General features: G+C 63.6%; 1 protein-coding gene across 1 annotated transcript in view; it reads right to left on the reverse strand.

Moving 5' to 3' along the window:
- Positions 1-14,281, reverse strand: part of SLC25A13 (solute carrier family 25 member 13) — a 48,691-nt gene extending 34,410 nt beyond the window's left edge. The window contains exons 1-3 of the mRNA XM_044679741.1: positions 14,237-14,281; positions 5,511-5,564; positions 1,228-1,370 (exon numbers count right to left, since the gene is read on the reverse strand). Coding sequence (XP_044535676.1) covers positions 1,228-1,370; positions 5,511-5,564; positions 14,237-14,251 — 212 coding nt within the window. The 5' untranslated portion in view covers positions 14,252-14,281. The remainder of the gene's footprint in view (positions 1-1,227; positions 1,371-5,510; positions 5,565-14,236) is intronic.
- Between the last annotated feature and the right edge of the window lie 629 nt (positions 14,282-14,910).

Raw genomic sequence — 14,910 nt, forward strand, 5'->3', positions numbered from 1 at the left:
CAGGATTAGGGTTAGGAACTGTGTGAGGCTGGATCGGAACTCGGGTCCTCCCGACTCGCACGAGGCTGTCTGTCCACCGTGTCTCCGAACCGCCCTTGGGGTGGGACACGCTTGAAGGCTCGCGTGAACGGACGCAAAGCGAAGCGCGCAGAAGCCAAAGGACGGCGCCAGCAGGGGCGGCCACGGCCCGCGATGCTCGACGCTGGCCCACCCCGGCCGAGGGGCCGCCGAGCGAGGCCGAGAATGCAGGCGAAAGCGGGTGCCGAGGTCCCGGGCGAGCCGGGAGGGGCCAAGAGGGGCGACTCTTGGGAGGAGGCGCTCCGGACAGCAGCCCCTCCTCGGGGTCCCCCTTCTGCCGCCTGCCTGGAAGCCCCTCGAGGCGGGGCCGAGGCCTCTGTTTGCCTTTGGGCCCCACGCAGGGGCCACGAGCTCAGCCCGCCCGTCCGTGGCTGAGAGCTCCGGGGAGAGGAGGGCGAGGGCCGAGCCCGTGAGCTGGCACCATCTCCGGGGGGACGGCGGCGGAGAGCTCCGGGCCCGGTCGGGAGGAAGGCCGGGGTGAGGAGGGAGTCCGGGTTGGAGCAGAGCCCCCGGGCCGGACGGGAAGGCGGGGAACTCGGGGGGGGGGCCGGATCCCCGGCTGGTAGCCGGCGCTGGCCAGAGGGATCTCCCTCCCTGGGGCGAGCCTCCAAGGAGGGGAGAGCCGGGGGGGGGGCTGCGACTGCAAGATGGCGGAAGGGACCTCCTCTGACAGGCGTGGATTTCAAGCCCCCTGAAAGGATTTGGCCGGCGAGGACTCCATGAGCCCATTCGGCTCCGCGTAGAGGGAACGGATAAAACCGGACGGTGGGAACTCGGGGGGCCGTGGGGGGGGGGGTGGTGTCTTCTATCCCCCCCGCACCCCCCCGCCCCCCCCCCCCGGGCCCATCATCGCTTCTCCCACTGTCTGCCTGTCCTGCTTCCTTCTCAGAGCCACGTCGGAGCAGGACCTCCCCATCCACGGAGCAGCCCAGTCTGTCCCCTTCCGGGCCTGCTCCTGGACTCGCTGACCTCCTGGCTGAGGGGTCGAGCCTCCCACGTGCGCCAAGCGCTCCCCATTTGAGCCGACAGCCCTGGGAGGTGGGCGCTGCCAGCACGCCGCACGGTTCTGGGGCCCGGCCGGAGTGCGTCCGTTTACGAGGCGGCGGAGGCCCCCCCGGGAGAAGCCGAGCAGGCCCCGGCGGCACGTACCCGTCCTTGGTCTGGTCCACCACCCCTCCCAGGAGCTGCAAAGACTCCGCGGTGGGCTGACAGCCTCCAAAAACGTTCAGGAACCGGCAGATAAAGTCCTCCGGAGACATGAAAAACTCGCCATCTTTCTCGATGCTCGCGTACTGTGAGGAGAGAACACACACACGGTCACCCGCGGCTCCGGCCCCAGAAGACGCCTCCGTCACCCCAGGGGCACCCCCGGCGCCGGGAGGGCCTGGGCTCGAGCGTGGGGCGTCAGGGCCAGCCTGCTGTGGGAGGGGGCGGGAGGAAGGGGGCCCCCGGGCTGACCACTGTGCTCCAGCCCTGACCCTGCCTGTGCCCAAAGGCCCAAGGAGCCAGGCGGGCGGAGGGCAGCCCCTGTGCCCTCAACACACGCTGCCCGCAGTGCAACGAAGGCCCGAGCGAAGAGACGCTAAAGCCACCCTTCCCGGGGCCCCACGCGCGACGAGGCACGGGCCGGGGGCCGGCGGCCCGGGCGGAAGCTGCTCCTTCCACAGCAGAACCCCCCAGCCGGGGCGCCCCGGCCCGCACGGACACCCTCCCGGGCGCCCAGATGGAGCCGAGGTCTGCGGACTCGGAAGCTCCTCCTCCGCGGCGGTCTGGGTCACTCGGCTGTCCTCGTGCTGCCTGGTCCGGCTCAGGCCTCTGCATCGCCTCTCTTCACTGGCCTTCTCCTGCCCGGGCCCGACCGAGCCGAGAAAAACCTGGGCCTGGGACCGAGACGGCCGGATCCTCTCGTCGATCCCGAGCTGCGGCGAGCAACGCTTTCCTCATAGAATCGGGGTCTGTTCTACGTCGGGAGCCGGGTTAGGGCTAGACAAGGGGGGCCGCCCAGCCAGGACGTGTCCGAGGCCAGACTCGAATCGGGGACCTCCCCTTTCCAGGCCCGGCTCTCGCCTCGCTAATTAGATCCTTTTCTTAAAGTTTTTGCAGAGATGGGAAAGCGGGTCAAGGGTCCGAGATGTTCTCCAGCCCTCCCAAGGCGGTGCCTCTGGGCTCCTCAGTACGTGCCGCCGCTCCGACGGCCCTCCCACGGAGCCCGAGGCCCAACTCCTGACTGCGGCCCGTTTCCGAGCCTCCCCCACCGCCTCCTGCCTCGTCTCCTCTCCTCGCAGAACCGGAGCGCAAACCCAGGTTCTCCTGCGTGCGCCGAGCCGGGAGTCGTGCCCCTCGCCTGCCGCAGCTCGTCCCGTGGCTCAGGCTTCGTCTCCCTCCGGAGGCCTGACGGGGTCGCAGCTCTTGGAGCATCCCTCGTCTGGCCTCCCTCTGCTTCCGGGCTTTGCTCTGACGGACGCCGCCTGCGCCTGGGGATCCCCGGCCTCCCCCCGTGCCCGCTTCGGCTACGGGCCCAGACGGGGCATCGCTGACGGAGAACGGGACGGCCGTCGGCTGCCCGGGTGGGACGCCTGCGCGCTCGCCCACGCCGGCGGCCCCCAGAAAGGCTCGAATCAGCACGGAACGGACCGTTCCGCCCCTCCGAGGACCTTCGGCTCGGCGCTTTGGCGGCACTTCCCCGCGCCCCCCCCACGACTTGTCTTCGTGCTCATCGAGGCTCCCGACTCGTCCTCGTCCCGCTTTTCTGTTTGCTTGAAAGCCGCACCGGACAGGCCTGGCGCCGGCTGCCGACTCGCGCCCCGACGGCACCGGGGCCGACACAGAGTCGGAGGGAGGCGCCGAGCTCGACGGGGCTGAGAAGAGGCTTCTCGTGGAAGCGGCCATCCCAGCTGGACCTGAAGGAGGCGCGCTCGGGAAGCTTGACCGCCAGAGCTCTCCAGCCCCAGACGAATGGAGGCGATGCTGCCATTTTTACGGCCTTGCCGCGGCCCTCCTTGGGCCAACCTTCAGCCCTTCGAGTCTCGTCCGTTTTCTAGTGATTCCGAATGGGAGAGCCCGGAACCCCGGCGGTCCGGGTGGGGGCTCCGCCTTTCCTGCTCCTCCAGGGAAGCATCTGCCTCGGGTAGTTTCTTCGCGGCTCCTCTAGACGTTTCTAGACCAGTTTTCACGCTGTTCATGAAAGCATCGTCTCGCGTCGCTTCTCAGCCACTCTGACGCTCTCAGTCTTACGGTCACAGCCTGCCCGCATGCTCGGCCCCGAGGAACCGGGCCAGGGAAGGCACTCCGCGGGGGCGCAGCCAGACGGGAGGTCGCTGGCCCCCGAGGGAGGGGGGGAGGGAGGCAGGGAGGGGGGGAGGGAGGGGGGGGTGTCCACTGTCCGAGGCACTTTGCTCTTCCTGCACGGACAGAGTCTTGCGGTCTGAGACGTTCCTGTTCCGACGTGGTCCGGCGCCGTTAAGGAGGATCCGTCAGCCTGAGAAACTTGGGCCTCGCAGTGGCTTTTCAGGAGTGGATTCTACGAGGCTGGCCGGGAGTTCACCCACTGGCGAAACTCTTGTCCGTGTTCTCGTCCTGGACTGCGTGAGGGACCCGCTGAGCAGGCGCAGAGCCTCTGCCTTCTCTTAACACGGCCGAGGCACCAGGGCAGAGTCTGGGCTGGCGGCCAGCCTTACGCTCCGCTCCGCAGGACGGACGGCTCGATACTGCCACTGTCTTGGAGTCGCTCCACTTTTCCTTGCACACACGATCAGGGCACGAGTTCGGGGTCGCTGAAGCCCAGGGTCAGCCCGGAGGTACGTACGTGGGAGCCACGACCAGACCCCGCCGCGGGGCTCCTCCGCCCCGGAACCGGACGCCCTCCTCGTGCCGGTGGGCCCCGGGCCTCTCTGAGAAGGCGTTCTGGGGACGCAGGTGAGCGCGGGCCCCTCCCGAGGGGACTCCGCACCCAGAGTCGGCCCCATGGAGGCTCTCCTCTCTGGCAGCCAGGCCGCAGCGGTGAGTGGCCGATTGGGGTGTCCGACCCCCGCCTGTCCTCGGCTCTCTGTTCTGCGCTGCGACTAGGGACCAAGCTGGCGCTCCCGAGCTCACACCTTCAGGCGGCGGCCGTGAAGACCCCCGCCCAGGCCTCACCCACAAAACCATTTCTGGCAGAAACCGAAGGGACGCCCCCGCCTGGGAAATGGCGGAAAAATGACGGTTTATGAGTGCGACGGGATGTTCCCGTGCCAGAAGAATGATGAAGATGGCAGATCCGGAGAACAGCCGATCCACGACGTCGGCCCAGGAGAGAACCCAAGGCCGAGGGGCCTCCGATCCTTAACGAAGTGGCCAACGGTGGCGGGCTCGGGGCGGGCTAAGGGACGCCTCTCCGGCCGGCAGTTACCCCCCGATTAGAGGCCGCTGCGGCAGGAGCGGGCTGCTAAGAAGAAGGCACCGAGGAGGCACTCCAAGGTCCACAGCAGAAAGCGGCAGCGAGAGCCCGAGAGGGCCCCGGCTCATCCTCTCCTCTCTCCTCCCCCGCCGCCTCCTTCCCGGTGCTACTCCCGACCACGGCCAACCGGCCGACTCGAGGAGCAGCCAGAGTCCTGGCCTTCTCTCTCCGGGTCCGCGGCCCTTCTGCCAACCAGCCGCAGCCCAGCTCGGCAGAGCCTGGCAGGGAGGCACTTCCCCGCCATCACCGGCTTCCTGGCCCCCCTCCTTTGGACTCCCCACGAATAAGGCTGGCCTTGTTTCCCAAGTGGGAGGCCCATGAGGGGGGAGGAAGGGAGAGAGAGAAGGGGACGGGAGCTCTAGCAAGGGGGCTCTTCTCTCCCGAGGCTCTGCTGTTTCCTACTCGTGGCCCCCAGTTTCCTGTAGTTCTTCTTAGAGTTCCAAGTGGAAGGAACCTTCCTGGAACCGAATTCCGAGGCTGGAAGGCATCTGAGGCCCCTCAAGCCCAACCCCGAAGGCCAGAACTGCAGTGCCTCGCTCGCTCGGGGGGTAGCAGGTGGCCAAAAGCAGAGGCTGGACCAGAACCGCCACGCGCTGCCTCCCGGCCCAGCCCTCTTCCCACGGCTCCTCCCCACATTCTCCTGGATGCTTCACTAGAGTCTGCTTCCATACTGCCTTCCTCTTGAACAAATATCCCGAAGGCAGCGAGGCCCCTTCCGGGCCTCCCCTCCCCCTCCCCTCGGTCAGCCTCAGATCCAGAAGACCCGACGGGCCGTGTCCGGCGCGCTGGAAGGACGAGGGGAACTTTGTCACGCCGGGCGGGCTACGGCGCTGAAACCTGGCCGGGACGACGAACGGCTTCATCGGGGCCGGAGTCCGCCGCGGTCGGTCGAGTCAGGCCTCCCTCCTTCCCAACGGAGACGAGCGCGGACAGGCCGGAGCCACCTCTCGCCGGTCGTGGTCGAGCGTTTAAAGGCTCCGAGCGGCCTCGTACTGACCTTTAGGAACACCGTCCTCAGCTCGTTCGGATCCGCCCTCTTGGTCGAAGTCACCTGCAAACAGAAGACATCCGAGTCAGTCTGCGGAACGTGGGAAACGCCGCTCGGGACGGGGCGTCCCTAAAGCGAGGCGCGCAGGAGCCGCCCTCCCCTGCGGCTCCCGAGGCTGCGCCGAGGAGCCCCAAAGCAGAAGGACTCAGAGTGAGGGAAGGGGGACTCCCGTACAAGCCTCTGGTGCCAGGGGAGGAAACCGAGGCACAGAGCAGGCAAAGGGCTTGTCCCCGTCCCCTGCAGGCGCCGCCCCCCAGCTTTCCGGTGAAACATGGCAGGGCGCCTCTAAACCCAAGGCCGGAGGAAGGAGGGGCTGGCCCTGGCATTCCCCTAGCTCAGGGAAGTCCCAGTGAGGCAGAGCCCTTCTCCCAGTGAAAACGGTCACCTGCGGGGAAGCTTGGAGGCCGGCCTTCTAACCACCGTCCCACACCGCCTCTCCCGGACGGAGCCCAGAAATAGAGCCCCGAACAAGAAAGGGGTTCAGTTCAGTCATCATCTTCCAAGAGGGTCGGGAGCGGACGCGGAGCCGATCCAGAGGGAATGGGCCGGCCTCGGGGAGCTTCCGCTCTGCTGGACACAGAAACGGGTGGATTCCCAAGTCAGGAAAAGCAAAGCCCAGCCCCAGCGATCCCAGCCCCGGAGGAGAGGAGGGCGGCCGGCCGGCCACCCGGAATGGCCGGAGCAGCGACCGCATTCACAGGAGTCTGGCTGGGCCTCGGGACACACAGCTGCTCCAGCCCCCACTTCCTGAAGCCTCCCCGAGGAGCGGCCCAGTGGCTCATGTCTGGGCCTCGGACACTCCTGGATGCCAGCTTTCGTCCACTCTGAGGAGCCCGTCACGACTCCGAGGCTCTGGCAGTGGGCCCGAGTGACCAAGAAGGAATCCCCCCAAGATGCCTCCAAAAACAGAGGACGTAGGAGGCTGAAGACGTGGCTCCCTCCCCTCTGGAGCTGCCTCCAAACACTGGAAGGAGGGCGCCCGGACAGGCCAAGTCCTCGTCCCTCCCCACCTCCGGGCTTTCTCTGCCGCCCCTTCAGCCCGGGCCGTGGGCCGTCGTCCCTCGGCAGAACGTGAGCCTCTTGAGGACGGGCGCCATCGCTCTCCTTGGCCTGTAGCCTCCGTGCTTGGGACGTTCTAGGAGCTAAATCAATGCCGGCTGACCTGACAACCAGCGCAGCAAGGATGACCCAGAACGGGGGTGCCCAAGGCTTCTGGCCTGCCGCCCCCTTTCCAGAAAAAACACGGCTCAGCCCCCGGAGATTCATTTTTAAATGTTAATAGCAATGCATAGGGAAGATCAATGCCCCCCTGGATCGCTGCAGCCCCCACTCTGGGAATCACCGCTCTAGGTGAAAGCTGCAGAGAGAAGGGCCACCCCACACAGAGAGGGCCACAAGCGCTGTGTGCCAAGCTCTGTGCTGAGGCCACTGTCAGACCGGAAGGCCCTCCGGGGCCCCGAGACGGAGCAATCCCTGAGGTCCGTCAGCACTTAGAGGGAACAATGGAAAGACTCCAGAGGACCTGGAGGAGGACTAGAACAATCCCTGCTGGGCCTTCCAGAACTGCTCGGAACCTGGCTCTGACCCAAGGACCCAGTTAAGGAACGGAGACTAGAAAAATGAGCAAACAAAAGAAACGGGCCATAAAGCACTACCAGGAATGCTGAGGTGCTCCAGACCCAGATGTCGGCGCTAGCAGCGCCACAGCACCCGCGACCCACCCAAACCAAACCCAGATCGGACCCAAAGTCTCCTGGGACCCCTCAGAGAAAGCGATGGAGGAAATGAACCGAGCTCTTTGCTTTATCATCGTTCTGAGAACGGTTCTGGAGGAGCTTCTGGCCTTATCTTATTCTCTGAAGTCCAGGGATTGCCGTAAGAGGGCTCCGTGACCCTCCGGGCGCGAGGAAGAACCCTAAACTGGAGCCTCAGAGGAGGGCGTGAAGAGCAGCCGCCGCACTAAAGCCGGGAACGGGCCAAACAGAAGCCAATGGCTCCAGGAGCCCGGAAAGGCAAAGTGTCTAAACTGCTAAATGGAGGCTTGGGAGGAAGCTAAGAAACCGAGGACTCCTGAGGCAAAGGCGAGTACGCAGAAATGAGAGTGAGGGGCAGCCGCTGGGGAGGGGGCACCTGCGGGGCCCCCGGGAAATAGGGGAGGAGTTTCCGTTGTCTCAGCGGCTGGGGGCACCGTAACCACTGGGGGGAAGGACAAAGGGCAGGCACTGAGGCAGGGCTAGAGAGGAATGGGGCCGGGCTGGCCTGCACTGGTCAGGGCCTCCCTGGGAAGCCCTAAATAGGGCTAGAGGTGACCATCGCTGGCGGGTGGATCTCGGTTGTGTTCCTGGAGGCCAAATCAAGCCGGTCTGATCCCTCTTTGTGCCCCAGGCAGGGAGACAGGATACAGGGGTTGTGAAGTGCCTACTATGCGCCAAGTAAGCCATGAGGCCAAAGACAAAATGAAGCCTCCGTTCTATGGAGGGAGACGAGCACACAGAAGGTTCCTTCGTCGTCCCAGCTGCTCCCCAAATCCCTGACATCCTTGCCAAACTGGCAGCCAGAACGCAACACCAGGAACCAGAGAAGACCTGACCAGGGCAGAAGAGAAGCTGAGGGGAAAGGGAGAAAGGAATGAGCCCGGCCATAGCACCCACTGGGTGCCTGGCACTCCTCAGAGCAGCTCCTCTTGGATCTTCACATCCACCACCCTGCAAGAGAGGGGCTGCGGGATCCCCGTTTTACAGCTGAAGCAGAGAGAGGCGAAATGTCTTGCCCAGGATTACACAGCTAGTCAGGACCTTTGGTCAGATTGGAACTCGGGCCTTCCTGACTTCAGGCTGCCTTTAAGGGCCAGGAAATGGTCGCCCCACTGGCCACCTCTGCCGCCAGGCTTGGGAGGCCTCTGGGCAGCCCAGGACTCTGGCAGAAAGGTTCCTCGTCGGCCCCTCTCTCAACGTCCCATGGCCCATTTCCTTCCTAGACTGTGGCCTTTCCCGGGCATGGGAGATGCTTTTAGTCAAGGAATAAGGGTCCACGTGGGGACCCCCGCTTGGCGCTCACTCGGCTGCCTCCCCCAGGAGAGGTCCTGGTGGTCAGGAGGCCCGAGAACTCTGGAGCACGTCCTGCCTGGGAGCCCTCCTCATAAGCCCCGCTCCTTGGGGGCCCGAGCGTGCCAGCCCTGCCTCTGCACAGGTGAGCGTCCTTCCTCCAAGACCATGGCTCTTCTCGTCACTATTTCGTTGAATGGGCATCTCCCCTTGGAGGGCTGAGCTCAAGCCTCGCTTCCCAGCAGTCCTCCTATGTCAGGCCAGCCGGAGAGCATCAGCCCCCAGACCAAAGGGAACTCTCCGGTCCCTTGCCGTTTCAGCAAAGACGTTCCTTCTCCCGTCCGCCCCCTCTGCTGTCTCCCAGATGTGCCCTGGCCTGTCGGTGCGCCCAAGGTGAAGCCTCAAAGGGGGCCCAGATTCTGTCCCCTTCGGGGAGTTCTGGCATGCACCAGTTTCCAAGTCTTTGCCACCCTAGAAAGAGCTGCTAAAAACATTTTGGGACAGGGAGGTCCTGTTCCCTTATTCTGATCTCAGAAACGACAGCAGTGGTTCCACATTGACCCTCCAGAAGGGCTGGATCAGTTCACAGCTCCACCAACAATGCATGAGTGTCCCAATTTTCCTGCGTTCCCTCCAACACAGACCACTTTCCCTTTTTGCCCAAGGTGTGAGGTACTATCTCAGAGGCGTTCTCTAGTCCAGAGGCATTTGGAGCATTTCCTTAAGAGATTCAAGACTGAGAACTGTCCTTTGACCATTTCTCCCTTGGAAGGGGCTCTGTATTCTTCTCCACGGGGCTCAGAGAGCCTGAGAGCCTGGGAGTCTGGGAGAGGAGGAGGCCTTGGTCAGAGACGCTTGCTCTGCCATTGTTTCCCCATTGGCTGGATCTCGGCTAATGTCGGTGGCTCTGATTTCTGGGCAAAAACAGCTGAATTGAGTGTCTCGCTTGTCCTAAGTGTCCCCTTCTCCATAGGTCTGGCAATAAACAATTCCGCGCTCCCCCTTTACGTCTCCATCACGGACCCATTTGGACTGGACCTGGGCGTGAGCTGGGAGATGCTGGTCTGCGCCTGCTTTCTGCCACTTTTCCCAGCAGTTTGGGTCACACAGCGAGGCCCAGGACCAGCCTGTTCTGAGGACTGCCCGGCTCCAAGAGCCACCGCAGCCTCCGTCCTTCCCCCTTGATGTTCCTGACTGTCCTTTCAGGCCAACCGGGTTGTTTTCTTCTAGCTCTGCAGAATCACTCTGGGGTCATTCCAGTCTGTGAGCTAACCTGGGGAGGACGGCCATTTTTATTCTGCTGGCTCGGCCTACCCATCGTTCGGGTGAGACTTTATTGGTGAGCAGAAATGTTCTCGCCTGGTTGTGTCGCCAGGCACGGCCCAGGCACTAGACGGTCTACCATCCTTTGAAGTGGGATTTCCTTGTCTGGGTCTGGCTGCTGGGCTTTGCAGGTGGCAAACAGAAAGGCTGATAATGTCTGTGGGGCCTTGGCCTTTGCAGTCTATTTCTATTCGTCTTTGGCTGACGCCCGGGGGTTCTCTACGCAGAGATCCCTGGCACAGAGGGGCCCTTTCTTTCCTTCCTGCCAATCCCACTGTCTGTCATTTCTTCCATTTATGAAAAACCAAGCAGTCCCCGGCCTGTCTCTCCAAGGGACCAAAGGAAGGGGAAAGGGCCTCTTTGGACAAAACTCCTTCCCTTTCGAGGTAGCACTCGGGGCTGGGACACCCTGAATTCCCTGAGGGTGGCTGCGGCCCTTGAGTTCTCTCTAGGACACTCGGCCAGGCCGAGCTCCCTCCTTAGTGGGCCTCTGGGGACAGCCGGGGCCTGGTAAGAAGCCCTGATGTGGAGGGGAGCAGGGGGAAGGGGAAGGGGGGGGGCCCTCGAGCGCACCCAAGGACCAAGGGAGCCCCGGGAGATGTGGCGGGCAGTGGGCTACTGTTATTGTTGTTATTGTGGTGGCTGCTAAGCACATCTGCTGCCCAGAAGGGAGAAGGCATTGGAAGAAGCTCGTAGCAAGCTCTTCTGAGGCACCCAAAGAGCTGCGTGCTCGCCCTCAGGAAGTTTCTGCTTTACTGGAGGGGCTGACCCTCCCCCCCCCCCAATTAAACAGGGTTTGGCTGCAGAAGGGGCCAGAGGGAGCTTTCCACAGAAGTTCACAAGGGAACCTCAGAGGCAGGAGTAACAACCAATTCCCAGCGGCCTGGGGTTCAAAAGCCCCCAAAGCCCCGGGAGCTCAGGCCTCCGGGCAGGCCTTTGTTCCTCCCTTTCTCCCAGAGGGTCAAGGCCCCAAATGGGAACGAAAGCTGGGCTTAAGGACAGCCAAGAAGGGCAAGAAAAAAGGAGGTCCTGGCAGGCTCCCCGCGCCAGCCAGCCCCCAGAAACAAGGCCACAGTGACCACAAGGCCCACCAGACTCCGGGCGCCCAAGGGGTGGGTGGGGGCGGGTATCTTCGGGCTGAAATGCCCTGGGCAGGCCCATCTGCTTGCTCTCAGATCAGGGGAGGGGGCTGGGCGGCCCTTGGGCAGCTGGAACTGTATGTGGCAAAGACGGAAGTGAAGTCAATGGGTGCTGACACACACAGGGTGCAGGGGGAGCAGCTGGGGCTGGGGGGGTCAGGGTGGGCCCCCTGGAGGAGGAGGAGTTTCCCTCCCCCAAGCTAAGCCCTAGAATAGATCAGGCTGGTCCCCCTCCTCCAGGGGTAGGGCCTGAGGCCTTATCTCTGCCCTCAAGGAGCTCCCAGTCCAGGTAAGGAGGAAGGGAGAGATCAGCCAGGTAGGGCAGGTCAGGCAGGTCCAGCTGGCTGACTGGATTCTTCCCCTGGGACCCAGGGAGTCACTCAGGTGGCCGCCGGTGACTATCCTGGGCAGGGAAGGGAGGAGGAAAGACATCCCAAGCTGGGAGAGACCAGAGGGGGCAGGGCATGGGGGGGGCAGGGCAGTGGCCCTTCCAGTCATGGCCACAGGAGGCCCCGAGCCCCACCCTGCAGACCAGAGATAAGTGTGGAGGACACAAGGGGATCCCCAAGAGCCGGGCCTCGGCGGGGCTTCCCCTCCCACCCCTCGTCCTCCAGGAGATGCACCCACAGCCTGAGGGGAACCCCCAACACTGTCCACAAGAGGCGATGGCTGCCAAGGCTGAAAGCGTCCGAGCACGCAGGGCACCCTCTCGGGCCTCGGCTCCTCCTGCCCAGCTTCATGGCCTTTAGGCCCCACCGGCCGGGGCCCTGGACCTCTGCCCTCACGGAAGCCAGTCTGGGCCAGACCTTGGCCTTCCGCCCTTCTCCACCCCCAACGTGTGCTTGTGCTTGCCTCTCCTGCGCTCACGGTGCCCAAAGCAGGCCCCTCTGTCTGTTTGGCTGGCTTCTCCCAGCTCAGGGATCCCCGGCTGCCCCCCACGTCCTACCAGGAGCCCGGGGGCCCCCGAGGTACTCAGATGAGGCTCCCACTGCGCTTGGCCCTGACCGAGCCCATCCTCAGGCTCCAGGCCCGCCTCTGGCCTCGGCGGGTGCATCTGCAGACACTGTGGAGAGCTCCAAAAGCTGGGCAGCAGCAGATTACGAGGCTGCCCCCCCACCCTGGCCAGGGCTCCCAAATCCACCTCTTGGAGGGTCCCTAGTCCTAAGCTAGCCCAGGAGGCTTCTTTCCCAGAACATTCCTTAAGCCCCAAACCAGAGCTCACTCCCAGGCCCAGGCGGACCCAGGCCACTTTTCCCCACCAGGGCCCACCTTGGCAGGGTCTTTCCCCTTAAACCACCCCCCACCGAGGAGCCATGCTCCCACAGCTTTGGTCCTCATCACTTCAGATCCTTTTCTAGGCTCCACTCCAATCGCCTCCTCCAGGAAGCCTCCCTAGTTCCCACTTTTGTCTGAGTCACTTAAATAAACAAAGAGTTTCTCTCTCTTCCCATGTTCCCCAAACCCTCTGTTCAGCTCTCTTCTTCACCCTCATTCCAGCCTGCTTTCTTAGCCACATCTTGGGGTTAGCGTGGAAAGGAGCCCCAGGAGGCCAGGGAGTTCAACAGTTACTCCACCTGCACAAGTGGCTTCCTCCTCCTCCTCCCTTAGAGAATCTAACCTTGGGAGGTGCCCAAGGGCTTCCCAATTAGTGAGATGACTTGGTGACCAATGCTTCCTGAATTAGGGAGCCAAGTCCCTCCCTTTTTTAAACCCTTCCCTTCGGTCTTAGTATCAGTTCTAAAATAGAAGAGCATGAAGGACTAGACAGATGGTGAAATGACTTGCCCAGGGTCATACAGCTAGGAAGTACCTAACTCTAGATCTGAACCCAGATCCTCCTGGACTCCAGATCTGGCTCTCTCTCCACTGAGCCCCTGGCAGCCCCAGCCAAATTATTCCTAACATGGCCTGAAAACTTCCACCCTGTTCCAGGTGAAAAGCATTCCCACATCCATGAAAGACGGTGTGATGACAGCTGGGGGCCCTATTGAGAACGTGTTGCACCCAATAGGACCCGCTTACCCATTAGGAGCATGACTGAACCCACCAAAGCAGTGCAAGGAGAGTTAAGACATCACCACCAGGGCAAAAACTTGATCTGTCAGTTACCAGGGAGTGAAGGAGCATCTCCATGGAGACAATTCTCCAAGTGCCTTCACTGCCCCTCAAGGACATCTTCCACTGCTTTGGGGCATCTCCAAATGGATGTTCAGGAAGCACTTTCCAGGCCTCCTATCTGACCCATCCAAGGCATTCACTCCAACTCCAACCAGGTGGATCTGCCCACACCCTGGCCTGTCTATTTCACCCCTGCCACATCTCTTGTGAGTTTCACCGCCCCCCCCCCACATCTCTTGTGAGTTTCACCCCTGCCACATCTCTTGTGAGTTTCACCCCCACACACACATCTCTTATGAGTTTCACCCCTGCCACATCTCTTGTGAGTTTCACCCCCACACACATCTCTTGTGAGTTTCACCCCCACACACACATCTCTTGTGAGTTTCACCCCTGCCACATCTCTTGTGAGTTTCACCTCTGCCACTTCTTTGAAATACACGCCCCTCCTACCCTCAGATCCAGGCTCTCCTCTCTCATCCCTGGGTCTCACCTGGAAGACCGCAATGGGGTGGGGAGAGTCAGCCTCAGGTCTCCCCCTCCTCCCCAGGCCACTCAGTCATCCCCTAGGGACTACAGTCAAGGCCAGAGGCTCCCTATTGCCTCCAGGCACACTCCTCAGCCCTGGGCTTGGCATTCAAAGCTCTTCCGCAGCCTGCCTTCCTGGACAGCCCCAGGCCTCCTCCTGAACCCCACTAAGCCCTTAATCGGCCAGCACTCAGCCCGCCGCCTGGCACACAGTAGGCTCAATGCTCGCTTGGTGACTGCTACTCATTGTTGACACCAATCCGCCCGGGCGCGCGGTCACCCCCCTCCCCCGCCCGCTGCCCCCCAACCTGGGCCCCGCGGAGGGGGCGCCTCCTCCCTCCTTTCGCCCATCTCCCGTGGGGTGGCGATGCCGGCGAGAAGCCCTGGGGAGAGGGGAAACGGAAACTGGCCGCGCCACCCAGGCCGGCCCCGGGGCCTCAGTATCCTCCCGCGTCCAACGCCCCCCGAGCCCCGTCCCCACGCCGCCGCGCTCCCGCGTGGGCCCTCCGCCCTCTGAACTCACCTTGGCGGCCGCCATGCTCCACCGGGTAGCTGTACAAGAGGGTGCCGGGCGCGTTCTCGAAGTAAAGACCGTGTGCACGCGCACTGCCTGCCCGGGGCAGCGGTGCCAGGGTCACGTGGCCTTCAGGGGCGGGGCCCGTCGCCAAGAGCGGCGCTGATTGGCCACTGCGGCCAGCGCGTGACCCGGCTCGGGGGAGGTGCTAGGCACGTGACGTGAAGGGGCGGGGTATTTCGGGCACGTGCTGCCTGGGGGCGGGACCAAAGCCCCAGGACAAGCCGGTGAGGGGGAGGGGCCGCAGGTGATCTGGGGGGCGGGGCGGGAGGCGGAGGGCTCGGTAGGGGCCTGAGGTCCCTCCCCTTTCCTCAGTTTCCCTTCTGTGCCCAGGACCATCTCGGCCTTCTACCCCTCCTCAGTGTGGGTGCTGGGACCCGCGACCCCGGGGGAGGGTCTGTGTCATCTCGGGAGGGCGCCCCCTCCCCTGCTCGGGACGTAAGGAGCCCCGCCTCCCGGCTCCTGGGGGTGGGTCCCCTGCCTGGTAACCCAGGCGCGCCCGGGCGTCGGGAGGGTGCTAGAACCCCGCCTCCCGCCTCCCGCCCCACCCCCCATCCCCCCAGCCCGCAGCAGCGAGCCGGCTCCAGCACCCCGGCCAGGGGCTCCGCGGCCTGGCGCTGTGC

Source organism: Gracilinanus agilis, chromosome 5 (genome assembly GCF_016433145.1).
Source record: "Gracilinanus agilis isolate LMUSP501 chromosome 5, AgileGrace, whole genome shotgun sequence".
In the NCBI taxonomy this organism is placed as follows: Eukaryota; Metazoa; Chordata; class Mammalia; order Didelphimorphia; family Didelphidae; genus Gracilinanus; species Gracilinanus agilis.